At 37.6% G+C, this 18,073-nt stretch overlaps 1 protein-coding gene across 4 annotated transcripts in view; it reads left to right on the top strand.

Annotated features, from left to right (window-relative positions):
* Positions 1 to 2,613: 2,613 nt before the first annotated feature.
* Positions 2,614 to 18,073, top strand: part of RAB28 (RAB28, member RAS oncogene family) — a 61,721-nt gene continuing 46,261 nt past the window's right edge. For 2 of the 4 annotated variants that reach the window (XR_004240226.1, XR_004240227.1), the window contains exons 1-3: positions 2,614 to 2,868; positions 9,966 to 10,062; positions 15,224 to 15,312. Coding sequence is in view for 2 of the 4 variants with exons in the window: in XM_032109328.1 (XP_031965219.1) it covers positions 2,791 to 2,868; positions 9,966 to 10,062; positions 15,224 to 15,312 (264 nt within the window). In the remaining 2 variants the exon portion in view is untranslated. The remainder of the gene's footprint in view (positions 2,869 to 9,965; positions 10,063 to 15,223; positions 15,313 to 18,073) is intronic. The other 2 variants (XM_032109328.1, XM_032109327.1) reach the window with 1 other exon arrangement.

The following is an 18,073-nucleotide window of genomic DNA, read 5'->3' as shown; positions in this document are numbered from 1 at the left end:
AACAGGGTCAAGACAAATCTAAGCCCATGAAGATGAAACAGCTTTTTCTATACTGCACGTTCATTTAGATGATGATGCTGATTTTTAATAAGCTTGGGTAATTTGAGAAGGAAAAACTAATATAATTTAAGAAGTAAATTAAATTTTGGGATCTGTATTAGAACACACACATTTCTTTGTCGTATTTCAAATGAAAATACACATAGTCTGGATACCTGGAGCACCTTGCTCTCTCATCATTCTGCTTTTGCACACACAGCTTCTCATCTTGTGGGTTAAATAGAACCTACTTCTCCTCAAGAGCATCAGAAAGCTTTAAATTAATATTTCGTACTTTTTTCTTAATGTGGCTGAGGCAGAATTTCAGAAATATGAGCAGTTCCACCAACATTGGTTTATCAATCAGGTGTCTGCCCTGGAGTGAGAAGTGAAGCTTTTAAATGTCTAATGCCAATTGTACAACTGTTCAGTAGGTCAGAAATCATTAAGGAAAATTTCACGTTTGTCCCTATTGCTCTTCCTTCCAAGAAATGCTGTTCAGCTGAGCCCTGATGCTGATCCTACTGAAGTGCCAAGTTAAGAGAACTTGCAGTACAATTAGGCTAAAAGATGATCTGAAGTGGAAAACAGTTAATGAATGACACGTTTAATTTGATTCAAAGTATGGAGTGACAAAGGTGTGTGTCTCGTTTTCCATTAGAATTTAAAGTACTTTATGGTGTACCACCCCCCCCCTCCTTTTTTTTTTCCCCCAGAATGTCATTGGGAAAGCATTTAGCCTCAATTGTGCAAACACATGAATACATGATTTACAAGGAACTTCTTAATCCTGCTGAGGACTGAGTAAAACAGTGCACTCATAATATTGGAAATTTCAGACATACATTTCATAAAGAAAACCTGAAAGAGACTGAAACAGGTTTGATCTCTATGCAGGCATTATACAAAGTTGTTCTAAAAATTCTTAGCTTGTTATTGAATCCAGTAAAATACGTCAATATTTTAAAGAGTTCCAGCTGCCTCTGTTCAAATTGTCATATAAATGATGACCAAAGAATTGTTGTCACTCAAACTGGAAAAATATGTCAAATAGAGGCTTGCAGAGACTTGGTACTATTGGATATCATTATTAATGACTTTTGAATAGAGTATAGATCTCAGAGTTCCAGATGTAACCAAGTTGGGATGGCTGGTATGCATTTTGGAGGACAAAATTATAAATAAAATTATATTATATTATAAAATTATATATATATAATATTATATAATATTATATGACAAATTATGGAAGTAGCCTGAAACACAGGATTCAAATCAATGGGGAAAAGCAGAAAGCACTACAGTTAAACAGAAATAAAGCTTCAACATTTATGAAATGCCAATAACAAGAGAGGATTCAGAGGATTTTTTAGTAAATCAGGATTGGTATGAGTCAGCAATGTCATACCGTCAGGAAAACAAACATCATACTGGGATATATAAACAGGAGTCTCGTATGTAAGACACATGAAGTAATACTTCCCCTCTACTCAGTATTCCCAGGGCCTCAACAGAAGTACTGTATCCAGTTTTTGGCACAGTACTGCAAGAAAGTGGAGAGAGGCCAAAGGAAAGCAACAAGAATAATCAGAAGTCTAGAAAAGACAACCCAGGGAAAGACTGACTGAAGAGGAGTTGTTTAGTCTATGGGAAAGACGACAGGCCAAAGGGACACTGGCAGTCTTCAAACACGGGGAAGGCTGATGCAAAAGAGGAGTCTATAGCCTGTTCTCCCCGGCCATGGTGCGTGATAAAGTAACAGCCTAAAATTCAGCTACCTCAGCTAGGTTTTCAGCCTACCCTGCCAAGGGCTACCTCGGTAAATTTTCTTACTGATTGCCTATATGGATAGAAAAGTTCTGAGATTGTGTAAGAAAGTGGTGGTGTCCTTAGAACTAGGATTGTTCAGTCTGCAGAAAAGAAGGCTCCAGGGTGACCTTACTGTGGCCTTTCAGTACCTAACGGGGGTATGGGAGCCAGAAAGTGACTTCATACAAGTGCATGTAGAGATAGAACAAGGGGGACTGGCTTTAAACTGAAAGAGGGGAGGGTTAGATTAGATATCAAGAACCAATTCTTCACTGTGAGGGTGGTGAGGCACTGGCACAGGCTGCCCAGAGAAGCTGTGGATGCCCCATCCTCGGCAGTATTCAAGGCCAGGGTGGATGGGGCTTTGAGCAACCTGGGATAGTGGAAGGTGTCCCTGCCCATCGCAGGAGGTTTGGAACGAGATGATCTTTAAGGACCCTCTCAACACAAACCATTCAGCGACTCTACAACGTAGTTGCCACAGCCACACCCAGCGGCTTCCCCGGGCAGTCCCACACGGGGCGGCCCCGTCCCTGCAGCGGGACACCCGGGCCCTAGCCCCGCCCCCCGTTGCTCGGTTACCGCGCCTGGCGTCACTGCGGAGCCCAAGGCACCGCGGCGTGCGGCCGCGAGCCGGGCTGAACCATCTCATCACCCTGAGGGGGCAGAAGTGGGTGTGTCCCGAAGCAGCTGCTGGACTTGTCGCTGTAGCTTCCGCCCGCAATCTACCGCTTTCCCCCCCTTCCCTCAGCGCTGTCGTTGGTTTCGCCCCGCGCGGGCCATAGCGACGGCGGGCGCGCCGAAGATGGCGGCGCTGGTTTCTCCGTCGCTGCCGGCTTCGTGAGCGCGGCGCTCGCTTTTTCCCCTGTCCTGTCCTCGCTCCTGCACCCGGCTCCTCCCGGCTGCTCTCAGCCTCTTATCCTCGCCGGGACCATAGAGATCATGTCGGACTCGGAGGAGGAGGAGAGTCCAGACCGCCAGCTCAAGCTGGTGGTGCTGGGGGACGGCACCACTGGCAAGGTCAGTGTCGGCCCCGCCGGCAGCTCCTCTCCCTCGCCGCGGTGCCCCGAGCCCTTTCCCGGCCTTCCCCTTCACGCTGCCCCTGGCTGCTGCTGAGGAAGGAGCAGCCCGCGGCGGCTTCCAGTCTGTCGCGCAGCCGCTGTCGCGATACCCGGCTGGCTGCTCCCCCTGGGCTCCAGGCCCTGCACGGGAGACGCGGGCTTCCCGCCGGTATCCGCGCCGTGCCCGGCAGCCAGACCCTCTGACGGGGCTTCCGCACCCGAGGAGGCATCGTCAACAAATAGACGTACACGACTGTAATCCAATTTTCTTGAGCCGTAAGAAAAGGAGCGGCGAATAACGTAACTCCTATGGTGCTGACGGAGTTTCCTTCTGATCCCCGTGCGCTGCTGATGGCGCGCTGGAGGCAGGAGTTCCTTGGCTGGAGTCGCTGGAATAGCCCAAAGTCGTTCTCGGTGGCTGCAGTGCCCCGGGCGCGGAGGGCTCGGGCCGGGCTGGAGCACGTGGATTCGCGGCTCCCCTCGAAAGGACGAGCAGGGAAGGTCGCTTAGAAGGGTCTGCAGGTGCCCTTCGTTTCGGATGCAGAGCTACCAACCTCCCGAGCTGGACAGAACAGTTTGCATCTAGCGGAGTTAGTATTCCAGAGTTTGAAAAGGCACTGCTGGGTCCATTTAGTTTTCGTTTGTAACTTTTATGATTTTGTTTTTTTCCCCCTATCTATAATCACCATAATGAAATCCTGTTTATAAAAGTTTATTTTTCAACAATAATCAGACAATAAAACAATCAAACAATAATCCAACAAATTTCTCTTTGTGAAAGAGAAGTTTTGAGAAGGAGAGACCAAAGAAGGCAAAAGAGGGGCTGCTTTCTTAACCATTAAAGTAGTAACTGATCTTAACTATACACTTGAACATATCTATTGTCATATGGAGCCCAAATAATTTTGTGAGATACACTTAAATTTATTGTGTGCTTGAAGTATGCAGTTTTTTTCCTCTGTCGTTTACTTCTGAAATTATAGGGAGAAGAAATTCTGCCTGACTCACAGTTCATATGAAAAGTTTAAATGAATATTTAAATGAACTGCCTTAAATTAATAGGAATAAGCTCTTAGTGAGAGTACATGTGGTTTTGCTCACTTATTCAGAGCTCTGTGAAGAAACAAAACATTTTTTTATGTTTCCAGCAATTCTAAGCCCAGTCTGAAGTGGTATTGTGTTCATCTGAGTCAGTAGATGGGCAATTCCAACCAGCTGTGTGATGAGAGCATAATAAATGCACAGAATTGACAGCTAAAGTGCTGCTTCACTGGTAGCATTTCCCAGGAGTTTTTAATTAAAACTGAAGAGTCCTTTCACTACTGCTGTTGAGCAGCTTGTGGCAAGCCCTCTCGCCAAACGTGGGCTTTCAAGCGTTCTTGAGTTTTGATGTATATTCCTGGTGGTTCCTACCTCTCTCACAGGAGCTGCCACTCACTGCATCTCCTGCTGACTCTAGGAATCTCATGCTTCCAGGGCAGGTTATTGAGCATGAACAGCAGCAATACTCTGGTGGGCTGCTTTTCCTCCTGTCCCCCCTAGATGATGCTGTAATAGAGGCTCCTTCGTGCCATCCCAATGGCCTGGCAGCACACACATGACATAACAGATTTATTGTAAGGTCTTGTAAAAACAGAGAAGCAATTGGGTCATGGAATGGGAAGATAAAATGTACCTAGTGCTATTTCAAGCACCTCAGAAGACTAAATTGTTGAGGTTCCTCTCTTTTGTTGGCTACTTGTTCTGCTTACTTGTTAAAACGTGTATGTCTATGTGTTTTCAACTCTAAATTGCCTGGCTTGCACATCTGGATTGTAGCTGGTCTTTACACACATGCATACTTAAAATCTCTTTTACTGTGCAAGGTGTTAGTTTTTCTCTTCCTCTGTCACTCTGGGATCATGAGACTGGAGGAGTGTAGAAAATGATGGGATATGTCTGGAATACTGTATCTTGTGTTTAGTATGAGGTATTCACATTTGACTTCTGTCTTTTGCCCCCTCTGAAAAAGAAAAAAAAATTGTTGTTGTGGGTCAGGTGGAAACTTGCTTTCTGTTTTCCTCATCTATTGCTTAGAAGCAATGTGACTCTGGTCCTGTGCAAGGATTAGTGGCAGCTTAAAAACAAATCAGTGTCAGTTCAAGCTAAGGGTAGTATTTGTACTTACCCTAGCAAGGAATTACTCTATCTGTGAGGCAAGGCGGGGAGGCTGTGCTTCTAGTCATTTGTTTTGAGGTGATTGAATGGATAATTGGAGACCTAGAATTTTAAGGGTAGCAATAAGCACTGCCAGAGCAAACTCAAGTAGAGAAGAGTAAAAATGGAAGAAAGCATAAGAGAAGTGAGACAGAGCAGAATCTGTAAAACTCTTAGAATAAAATAGAGATGGTAAGGTAATGGTGAACTGTGAAAAAGAAAATTGAGGGAAGCAAGACTGGTTAGTCAGAAGATAATAGAGAATGATTTTAATGAACTAGACAAACTAAGAAAATCTAAAAAGCAATCAGAAGTGGGGACAATGTGAGATGAAAATAAACAGCAATTATTAATAGCAGTTGGCTCTTTGATTTTGTGTATAGGAAGGGCACGTATAGACACAGCAGCCTTACATGTCTAAGTTTTAAATCAGCCCTCTCTTCCTGAGCCGAAATGATTTTCCATTAAAATAAACCAGCATTACTAGTATGGATTGAAAAAAAAATGTTATGATCCAAGTATTTCTACTCTTTTTGTGCACAGATTGGCTTAATACTGAAATATACAAGGATGCTGATTTGAGGTAGAATGCTATGATTTGCTACTGTTGAAAAATGTTTTGGGCCTGTGGAAGCAAATCCTGGAGCTATTCATGGGAAGGGAGGTCCTGAAAAATAGGTGTGCCGAGGTTCTGTTTATTTGCTATCTGTTGTAGCTGGGACTGAAGTGTGGTAGCAGAAACAGCCTACCTTTTCCTTCTGTTAACAATGGATGATGAAAATGAAAGAATGAATGCTCAAGCTGGTATGGGAGTTTGCAGGAGCTAAAACAGGCTGGTATAAAAAGTAGTGTCCTGCTTACTTTAGGGTTTTTTAGGATACCAGATTTTTAAGCATTGTGGCAATTCTGAATTGTCTTGTTACAGTCAGGCTCAAAAACTTCATCGATGGTGACAAAAATATTGTTGTCACTGTTGAGTCTTGCAAATGGAAAATTGAATGAAGTGTGCTGTGCTGATTGGCCCAGCTGCATCAAATAGATCTACGTCAAATGTCAAGAAGTTATGATAATTTTCTCTTTTTCAGTGAACAAAGTTGCATCAGTAGTTAGGAGTGGGATGGAAGGACATCAGCTTGGACAGCTGTGTGTTTTTATGGCAGTTAAAGCATTTCATTATTTAGCCTAGTGTTTGTTTTTATTTTGTTTGTCCTAAAATTTTTGCCACTCGGATAGGACATAACTGAGGGATGGGTGTAGCTGTGCATGGATAATGGCATTGACGTTCTAGAAGGGAGTGAGGGAAGGGATAGAGACGTGGTTTTTTGGAAAGTGGATTTTCAATTAGTGGCTGAAGTTCGTACATTGGTGCAAATTCATGGCTTCAGAACTATGTGCTTGCATCTAATTGAATTTTGGGTTTAGTTTTCTTTCTTCCAACTATGATATTACACTTTATCACTGCTTTCTCAAAACTTTATTCTGTAGGACTTTACTCAAAGAGTTGTCATTAGTGGGGTTTTCTCTACAAGTTTCTGGTTGCCCTGGTGAGTAGTCATTTTCAGAGATGGCTATCATTGCTTGTTCTGTTTGACTTTCAATTTACTTCAATTTATTGATTTTTCAGTTTATTTCATAGATATTGTTTGATTTTTTTCCTATTTACTCATTATGTAGGCCTTTAGGAACAGCATGTCAGCAGTTCATACCAAATTATTGACATTGAAAAACAGAAGTGAGAAACTGTCATGCCTTTCATGTAAGGTTGAATTCCGTCTTTGCTTCTTTCAAAAACACCTTGCCAAATATCCTATTGTAATTTGCGCTTAGAATACTGTATTTTTTTTTTTTTTTACTGCTATCTTGGTTGCTGTACGTTAGCACCCAAAGACGTTTTCTTGTCTGAAAGGAGGGGCTTTTTAACACCAGCCTTCAATAGTGTATTGATATTTAGAATAGGATGTCGACCTTCACTTTGAAGTATTTAAGGCAAGTGTATGAACCTTCCAAACTGATGGAATTTTAGCTGGAAATTCTGCCCTGCAAGCTGGTGTCCTGGTTGTCTTGGTAGAGGGGCAAAGGAACAAGGCCTTTGTGCTATCGTACTGTTCTCTGACCCCAACATTAAGGGGTGGAATTGTATGGAACGCAACCTTTCTAAAAAACAATCACTGATTACTTATTTATTTTTACAACTACAGTTCTACTGAACCATTATTTAACTTCCATTATTTCTTATATAGATTATATTCAACATATCCTCTCAGTTAAAACTGTTGAGCAAAATCTTTTATGGCAAGCATGGCAGTGAACACTTCTGGGATTTGAAGGGAGTATTTGCATTGTAAAGGTACTTGAATATGCATTGACGTAACTTCTTTGTTTATTGTTGTAAAGAAGTTTGGACTGTTGCTCTTAGCATTTTGTGGATAAATGCTTGTTTTGTGAATAAATAGAGGACCCTAGACTGGTAATCCAACACCTTCCTTGAGCTCTAACATTTATTAGGAAAAAATTTAAAAGGGAGTTAGTCAATGATTTTGTGCTATAAATTCCTTTGCATTCAAGAGCACAGTAGAGAAAAACTGTTTAAGTGGACTTTGCCATGCTGTTGATTACTTCCTGCTCTTACAGGTTGGCTGTTAATTGAATGTATATCATTTATTTTTACTAACACCTGTAGAAGTCCTCAGGGAACATTGAGTATAACGGAATGATAAACTAATATTTACTGAGCCTTTAAAACAAGAAGGGAGTGGTTACTTATTTAATGAGGATCTAAATTAGTCTGTTGAAGAATATAGAATTTGATGATATAGTCAAATGATCCTTGTACCTGTACTCTAGGCTCTAGTTACTTTTCCAAAAAGGTACATTTCAAGAAGACTGAATGGTGTATTCATGCAGCCGTCTTGTTCTCATCTACATCTTTAAGGTCATGACAGATTAAAGATAATGTCTTTGTAATCTTGACATGCTAACTGTTGGGATTAAATGAATCAGTTCTACTGACTCTTCAATACTGCAGTCTGAATCTGTATTGAATTTTATTTTGTGTGTGTTGTTAGTATTACTGTCACATAGCTGAAGCACGATTCATCCTGAGGCACGATGAATCTTCTCACGATTCATCCTCTGTGGTCTTCCCCCTTTCCACAGTGATATAAATATATAAGCATACTCATGCTATTTCTAGTTTACTTGCTTTTTTCCCCATTTGTTTATTTATTTTTAATCCTCTTGGGGCTTGAGTTCAGTGAAGTAAATGAAAATGTTGCCATAAGCTGTAACTGACTTATTGGATTGTTTCCTAAACATATCTTCTGATATCATATAATTCATTATATATATGGGAGTGATAGGAATATAAATATGATATAGAAACATGAAAACAGTAAATCTTGTTTTATTTACTTAAAAGGAAATTTAATAGTTGAATAAATGTTTGCCTATTCATACTAGAGCTTTAATGCTGGAGCTCTGGTGATCATGTTTTAATGCAAAAAAAAAGTTTGTACATTCGACATCATTAGCCTAATTTAGATCTTTGTTATAATCTTCTGTTCATAGACCTTGCCTATTCTCATATCTCAGAACTGTTGGCATTATTTTGCTCTTGCATTTTTGACTTAATGTGCTCTTAACAGCAATTTCTGATAACAGTTGGAGTAACTCATCTCTTCAGGTCTTGATGAATGGAAAACTGGCAAGAAAAAGCCCTTCTGGCCCGTTTTGAGTTTTCTCAGACAGTGTAAGGGTTTTGTTAGCCTCTTAGTATTTTTCCTTCTCTAAATAGGTAAATAAATATTTAGATTATTTTTTTCTGTAGTTAATTTGTATTTATATTTACAAATGTCATGTCAACAAGAGATTTTTAAGTGTACACTATTTTGATGTGGGTTGTATTTTATAATTTTTAATATTTAGTGTTAATTTTTTTCACAATACAAATTTCCGTATTATTTATGATTGTACCACTGTTTTCTCCTTTTCTGTTTTGTGGGCTTTTTTGTGTTCTTTCCTTTTCTACTCCCACCCACCTTTTTTTTTTTTAATTTTTGTCTTGAATGGAGACCTTAAATTGCCACAAAATTGTTACTGACAGAATATAAATGCCTTGCTTCAGTAGTTAATCTAGGTTAGTTTTGTATCTTTTTAGCAGTATATAGTAAAAGCTTATTATTATGTCAACAATGTATTGGTTTGCTTTCATAAATCCACAAAATACGATCTGAAGAAATAAGTTTTCAAAGTTCTGCTGAAAGGAATGATTCTTTAAATATGCATTCTTATATGAGTTCAGCTTTTTTTTCTGTGTGCAAGAAAGTACCCTTCCCATCGCAGAGTTCCTGTAATCCCTGATCCTGAAACTGATGTACAGAGGCAGAAATCTTGGCACAGTTAGGAGCCCCCTGCGGGATTCTGCACTGTGCAGATCTCTATTCCCTCCCAGAAAGAGGTCTGGGATCATGGTGTTCTTTACTAGGGGAGGACCCTTGTTTTGGAAATGAATGCTTTTTAAAAGTGCTAAGATCTTCAGGTACAGATAGTGCCACTTACATTTGTGTCAGTTTGAGCATACTAATGATACCTTATGAAAATCTGTGTAACATTTTGTTATAGGACTGTTACAGTATTTTTGAAATCAAAGCAAATAGGCACCTTGCTTCTTTTTGCATAAATTAGTAGCCTTTGCCACCTCCTGTTATTATGTTGAAACTGACTGGAGCACTTGTCAATCCAAGTCCATGAACACTGTTAGCATTCATTGATTTAAAAAGTGCTTAACTGTATTTCATACTTCTGGGTTAACATAAAGTTTATTGCTGTTTAAAATGACAATTTGATACTGTTCTGTTTTAGACATCCTTAGCTACACGTTTTGCTCAAGAAACATTTGGAAAACAGTACAAACAAACCATAGGACTGGACTTCTTCTTGAAAAGGATATTATTGCCAGGTAAGAGAATAAAAACTAACACTGAAAGGTTGGGTGGCAGTAAGACTTGCAGAAACAGATTTGTCAGAGTAATGTGTACTAAATAAGGTTAGTGCAGTGATTTTTATGGCAAAGTAAATTAGGTTGTTCAGAGAATATTTTGTTTGTACATTTTTGCCAGGTGACAAAGAGTTATGCATTTTCAACTTACGTCTCTAAGTAAAGCACTGAATTCAAATAAAAGGAATGCTATCTATATTGATGAATTTTATTATCCCTGCTTGAGTGCACTCACTTTCCATGTGGTTAGTGTAACACACAACAATGAAATGGAACTTTAAACATATTAATTGAAAAAGTATATGTATTTTGAAAGAAATATGTATGTTTTTAAATGAAATACACAATTCATATTTGAGTTGTGTGAGAGAAACATAATGCAGCTATGGACTCACAGTGGTCTAATATGCGAATGCTGTTTTATGCAAGGCAGCATGAAATTGCTGGTATTTAATAGACCACTAAAATTTAGGGTCCCTTGGCACTCATAAAAATACAGTTTGAGCATTCAAGATGTTTCACTTCACGACAGGAAAGAAACTATTTAGATGCCAGTTGCAGCACACTGTGTGGAAAATGCAAAGAAATAATTAAAAAAGAATAATTGCTGGTTAAGTTTGTCTCTGAACAATTGGGGTTTAAAATATGTCTTTTCACTGACTTTTGTGTGCTCATATTCTAAATATGCAAGTATATAATTAAAAACATTTACTTCTGGATTCAGAAATCAGAAGTTAGAAAAAGTATATGTAATTACTAAAAGCTGTAGTGAGATTTGATAAAGTTGATGCAGGTTCTATAGTTCTGTCTTCTCCTTGTGAAGGGTGGGGAGGGAAGCAAACCCAGAAATTAAGCATTTTATCTGTAACCTGAAGTTATTAGAAAATATATGCAGTTCTTTAACTTTTTTTAAAAATATATATTGCAAATAATTTCTTCATTATGTTTATATATTTTCTTAAGTGAAACAGAATAATCTTTTCACACTACTCCTGTATTCACTGTTATGGTTAGGCCATTTTGCTGTACTTTTTTAGTATCTGGTGAGTGATAAAGTACCAAATTCCAGTGCTTATTTCTCCATAAAATCAACAGAATAATTTTTTTATTGTCCTGCTCATACCTCTAAAAATACCAGTGTGCATAATACTTAACAGCAGTACTTGCAAGTGGAATGTGTACACAAATCATGCAGTGTGCATGCTGAGAACTTGTACTTTGCAAATTTTTTTCCAGCTGTTAAGCATACAGAAGCTACTAGTACATTGCTGGGATTCTAAATATTCTTGTTGAGTAGAAAATTTGGAAAATTATCAACTATTGCTTCATTCATTTTTGTTCATAGTTTATTTTGTGTGTGAATTTCATTCATTCATAGTTTATTTTGTAATAAAATCAGAATGCAGGTAAAAATAGCCCCAAAAAGTCTGTACATCTGTTTTCCTCAAAACAGTAGCATTAGTATTCATATTCAGGAAGAAACATTTTTCTGTAGGTTATCATTCTGGTTTTGCCTATGCCTATATATGTGTTTAGGTATATATGGCTCTCTGTTTTATAGGTAAACTGGACTAGTTGTGGGGAGTGAGAGGGAGGGAGGTAGCATTTCTAAATACTGGAATGGGAAACGTTACTTTAGTAAGTGCATTTTTCTAATTTCTTGATTATTTCTGGGTTTGCAGAGCTGCTGTGTTTACTCGAAAGGTTAATTCATACCACTGCACAGAAATTATGTGTGTATCAGTAGGAAAAAAAGACTCAATTTCACTTATTCAGTAGGAGAATTGATGAATAACTATGGTTCAGTAGTTGATTTTTTTCTTCTTCAACATAAACAAAGATTCCAGAAGTTAAAATTATGGGTTTCTAGAATTGCACAGAAGTTTACATTAGGCCACATTGAAATACATTACAACTTATAAAATAAAGTACTGTTTTTCTGGGGTTTTTTTATTTTTTAAGATAAAAGTGGCATTTGTCTCCAGTTGTTTTAGTAACTAATGCAGTTTTGCAGTGAAAATATTAAATACTTTACATTGTAAAATAGAGTTTAATACAAATCAGAAATCCTTTGATAAATTTTGAACAATGTGACTTTCAGTGTTCAACATGAAAAATTCACCTCATGCAGTTTGTTCAAAATACTTTTTTTAAAGTGCAAATCGGTTTCATCATATTTATTGATGCAGAATCTTGTATAGTCTGGATGCAACCATGGTGTAGATTTTAGTGCTTAAATAGTGTATCTGTTAGTCAGAGAGTCTGCTGATAGAGACTCTTAAGAGCCATAGTTGTATACTTTTTGGGAGGTTGTGGGTGCAGTTCAGTAAACAGGATTCTTCTGTTAAAAGGATTTTTTTAAAAGTCATTGGTGTAAAAAGTGGTCAGACTTGTGTTTTTAGTTCCATCTTGACTGTGCAGCGCTTCAAATAAGGTTAACCAGTGCACCAAGTGTCCTCCTGCAGGGTCAGTGCTGCAGCAGCCCAGTGGCTTCAGTTCATACCAGAAGCAGTCTACACACCCGCACTGGGCTGCCTCGTGTATTTCAGCTTTACACTTGTGTGCATTTTCTACAGACAAAAGAGGAGCTGGAGTTTTCTTGTTCCTTATCAGTGTATTGCATGTTATTTTGATGGGATTCTTCAGTTATTTTTATTGGTGTATTAAGACTGTTTCTAAGAACTGTCTTATTATGCTTGTTTTTTTTGTTTTGTTGTATGTTTGTATGTTCCTGTTAAATTGAAAAAATAAAAGATTTCAAACTTTGTGCAGAAAACTTTATGTGCTACTATCAGAGTTGTTAATTAAACACTTGCTAGGTAAATTGCCTGCAGTTTTTCTTTTTGTCAGAATAATCCTAACATCCTTCTTTCTCCCCCAGAATCAATCTGAGCACAAAGCAAATATTACAGAACCTAATTGAAATAAAAGGGAAAATGAAGCATTTTGCACAGGAGATGATCAGTATGAATTTCATAGTTAGTGAGGTCCTAATTAAGGAGGAGTTCACTTTAAATGAACATACCAATCTTTTTTTTCCCCCTGTTTCTTTTTTCTGTTGTTAATGAAGCAGAGTAAATAATTTGTAATAGGAGATATTTTAGTTGGACAGTCATAGTTAGACTATTTAATTTAACTTATTGCACTAAAATTTCTCATGTTATTCCATGCAATTATCCAGATACAAAGCCCAGTATGCTGTGCATACTTACTTCCTTAGGAGGAAAAATCAAGTTGAAATTTTTTAGAGCACTTGAACACAAAATTAGGCATCTGAAAATTATTTTGTTTAAAAGTGATAGTATTTATAAAGGGCTTTTTTTTTTCAGAGTAGCTGACATGAATGACATGTGACTTCCAGTAGAATACATAGGGGTAGAATACTGCAGCATGGTGAGCCTTTGAGCCTGCATGGCTTGTTTACCCACTGAGGATGTATAGTCTTTTCAGACTGTGGGTGCATTAGTTTATCCATGCCAGGTGCTTTATGGAAGACTTTCCTGCATTGTTTGCAATCATTTATGTTCTAAGCTTTTAAAATAATTAACTAATTAATACTTACTATATGTGCTATCAAAACAAATAAGCTTTTTGTTGACTATAAAAGGTTGCCTTTATTGAATTGGAGTGTTTATGATGTGTTTTCTAAGCTCTCCATGAAATCCTCTTACTATTACATAAAACTCAGTGTAGCTTAATAGTACTGTCTCACATTCATCTCTATATTTTTGAGACCAAGGTAGTAGTTTTGGAAATCTGCTCTTTTAACTAGATTAAAGCAAGGTGCATTATAAAAGTAACACCACGAGTAGCATACATTCAGCTGTATAGTTACAATTTGCTGGTTGATTTCACATTTCCATGGAGCACATTCCCTTGTGTAACCAATGCGAGCATGTTAGTTATAAATTTACAGCTCTATGGATCACGTGGTATAAAATCAGATTGTCAACTACATAAAGTGGTTGAAGTAAGAATATGTCTTTCTTAGCAACCCAAAATAATGTGTTAATTTTCACTTGATTTTCAGTTGTTGTGATGTGAAATTTGTTGCATGTTTTTACATCTAGGAGTAAAATTAATAGGCAGTTGTGATTATTTGTGAGTATGTAGAATTGGTATTAACATGTCATGTGAGTTATATGTGGATTAGAAAAAATTTTGTCAGTACTTAATCTTAGAGTTTGGTGCTCCCATGTAATCAGTACCGTTCTGAAAACGGCTCTTACCATGCAAAATGTGAGAAATCATACTTTAATATATTTATATGTATATGGTGACATACCTTTCTGTGTGTATTTTTGATCTGTGAGTTGCTGAGTTGGCTTGCAGAATATGTATGATTTGTAGGATATTAAATACTCTGTATTTTCAGTGATTTTTTTGTTAGTTTTGTTTTTAAAAACCTGCTAACAGTTGCAACATAGCTTAAAAATCATTTAGAGTAGAAAGGAAGGTCTATTCTTGGTGTAGATTCTTCGAAGATGAAATTATGTAAATCATGTCCAATTTAGCTTTGTGCTTTGAAGTGGTGAGTGGAGGAAGTAATCATGGTTTGCACCCTCAACTTAGATGTGTGTCAGTATTTCTATTTTTTTACTCTGTCAAGTGTATAATTCTGTAACTGTATACTACTGTTGGTAGTACTGTTGGTAGCATCACTACCAAAATGAAGTTACCATGAAAATTCTTCTCGCTTCTTGATTGTAAGGAAGATTTGGAGAGGGGCTGAGGAAGGGACACACGGTATGAAATAATGTGGATAAATTGGCATTCATTGTGTTACCTTTCAGTTCCAAGTACCACACTACAGAACGTTCTTTATGAAGTTTTACATGTTTTGTCAGTGGAATATGTTATGTAATTTCTAGTCAGGAGTGTTATACTTTATGCAATTCCAATTATTTTCTGTTAATATTAGATATGTTAATAACTAGCTGTAGTTTTACTGTATGTTAATAGTTTAGCTGGACACAAATGACTTTTTTCCCAAATGATACAATAATTTTTGGTTTGATATTTAATTCCTATTTCTTGTATACTTCTTAAAAGCTATTGTTGTTGAATATATGTGTGTCTAAATTTTCCAAGTTACACTATATCTGTATAATTTTTTTTCCAGGAAATTTGAATATTACTCTTCAAGTTTGGGATGTAGGGGGACAAACGATAGGAGGCAAAATGCTGGATAAATATATTTATGGAGCTCAGGTATAGTATAAATGCTGATAATTGTATCTATAGCCATGATATAAAATTAATTGAATCTTTGTTCTTAAAATTATACATACATATATATGGCTTTTAGGTGGTTGTTTAATAAATCTCAAAAATGTTGAATGTCTGTTCAATCTAAACTTAATTGATATTAATACATTAATTTTGGTGTGTAGCTAATTTTTTAGAGTTGACATAAAAAGCAAAGCAAGAGTGTGCATTTATATAACTGAGTAACTCTCGAGAACAGATGGTTGTTTCCAGGCTTTGTGTCTTGAGTTAAGAAAAGCAATCATAGTAAATAGTAAAGGCTGTTTGGATATCCACATGGTAGATAGAGTGGTTGCTTTCAGAACAGCTGCCTCCTGGGGGGAAAAGGTAGAAGGAGGAAATTAAGAACAATCCTACACCATTAAACTCATGCATGCAACTGGGGTTATAAGAGGGCAAACAAAAGGAGACAACGAGGTAGCTAAATATTTTTGCAGACTCCTATTCAGTGGAAATTAATTTTATCTTCAGGTTAACTAAGCAAGTTAAAGTGGATGGTAGGATTAAGAGCTAAGTATTATAACTGTATCTTGAGTCATTTTGAGATTTAGGAGGATGTATTATATATGCCAAACTTCTTAGCATGAGTAATCCTAAAAGGTACTCTGTTCCTTAATTTGTAGTTTGTAATGAGAACAATAGGCATAACATGTGCTATTAGATAGTGTTATACAACACAGGAATGGCTAGTGAAAGAGACTGGGATTTATTAGTTAATTGGATAAAGACAAACTTGTCAATGTAACATTTTGTCACTTTCAAAAAAATGTCTGAATGTTTTTAGCTGTTGCATCTGTTTTATAACATATTCTTGTTTTTTAAATAAAAAATGATTTGCTGACCTGTTACAGATCTACCAAGCAATAGGAGAAAGTGGCTTCCAAGACAGAGGGAATTTGATTAATCACAAATTGTTGCCATATGCCCAAAGTAAATTTAATGAAGGAAATAAAAGGCTATTAGCTTTGTCTGTATTGAATTTGGTGATAAACTTAGGAGTTTCTTACTAAAAATACCAGGTCAAAAAGTTAATACCAGTGCCCAAAGTGGGTAAACAGTTGATATCAATAACACTAAAGTTTGATTTCTTTTTTCAGTCATTCAGGACACATTAACAAAAAGCTCCTACATCCAATCTCTTTGTCTTTATCTTCCCCCAGTCCTCATTGTAACCTTAATTTTTTTTTAATGTACTAGTGATTTTTCTCTCCCAGTGTTGGCATGTATTGCCAACGTCTGTAAGAGGCTTCTTATAATCAGAATTGACTTCTAACACACTTTTCTATTCGCTTTTTAACAGTGCCTGTTAAGGACACATAAAACTGTCTTTATTTTCATCTATTCATGAAATGCCATGAATAGTTTGGAAAGGCACTGCTTTCAGCTTATTTCTATGCAGAAGCTTATTTCATGTTGAACATCTGCAGCTTTTTATAAGAAAAGGAAAGGCAAAGTAGAACAAGTTTATAAAGGAAAATCCTTTAAAACATGGATAAAATTTCCTGTGAATGGACAACAAAACAGCAAGAAAGTAATTGAGAAGAGATAGCATGGAGTTGGTGAGGGTAAACTGTACACAGCCAACTTGGTTGCTGTCTGTGGTTAGATGGTTAGCTCTGGAGAGGAGAGCAGTGGATGTCATTTATGATCACTTCAGCAGGGCCTTTGGTATAATCTCCCATAATATTGTTACAATATGTAGAGATAACAGGTGGAATGAGTGGACCATAAATTGACTGAAAATCTGAATGGACAGCTGGATTTAAAAGTCTATAGCTCAATGTCTTACTGGTACGTGATTATAAGTTTTATTTTTTAAGGGTTGGTACTGTTGTTGTGTCTTTTACTAATTTTTTAACAATGAAACAAAAAATTGTTTGTAAGTTTATGAATAGCGCCAAATTGGAGAGGAATGATCACTGTGCTGGAGGGTGGGGCTGCTACTGAGAGAGACCATGACCAGCTGAAGGAGTGGACCAACAGAAACCTTGTGAGGTTCAGGTGATGACAGATGCCAAGTCCTGCACCTGGTACAGAATAATCTTGTCCAGCTGGGAATCAGCTGGAGAGTGTGCAGTGAAGGGCCACAAAGTTGATTAATGGTCTGGAGCATCTCTCCTATGAGGAAAGGCTGAGAGAGCTGTAACTGTTCAACCTGGAGAATAGAGGGCTAATCAATATATATACATCCATGCAGGAAGGATGCAAGGAAGACTTTTTTCTGTAATGTCTATTGACAGGACCAGAGCAATGGGCACAAACTGAAACAGAGGGGATTCCTTCTGAACATCCAGAAGCACGTTTTCTACTGTGAGGGTGACTGAGAACTAGCCCAAGGTGACCAGAGGGGTTGTAGAGTCTCCATCCTCAGAGATACTTGAAAGCTGTCTGGACATGGTCACTGCTTGAACAGGAGCGTTGAACCAAATGACTTCTAGAGGTCCTTTCCAGCCTCAGTCATTCTGTGAAATGGCTTTGGAGGAAAAAGGTTTTGGATGGGTGTTTTATTGGGGTAAAAACCAGTTGAATCTGAGTTTGCAATGCACCCTTGCAACAGTAAAAGCTAATTGAATACTGAGCTGTGTTAGTAAGAATGTAGTAGTCAAATCAATGAAAGTGAATATCATGCTGTCTGATATTTTTGAGGCTACGTTTGGAGTACTGTGTTCAGTACTCCAAAATTCAGTCTGTGTTCAGTACTCCA

The sequence above is a fragment of the Corvus moneduloides genome, chromosome 5 (genome assembly GCF_009650955.1).
Source record: "Corvus moneduloides isolate bCorMon1 chromosome 5, bCorMon1.pri, whole genome shotgun sequence".
Lineage (NCBI taxonomy): Eukaryota > Metazoa > Chordata > Aves > Passeriformes > Corvidae > Corvus > Corvus moneduloides.
The sequence above is the reverse complement of the archived record's forward strand: the minus strand, read 5'-3'. Positions and strand labels throughout refer to the sequence as shown.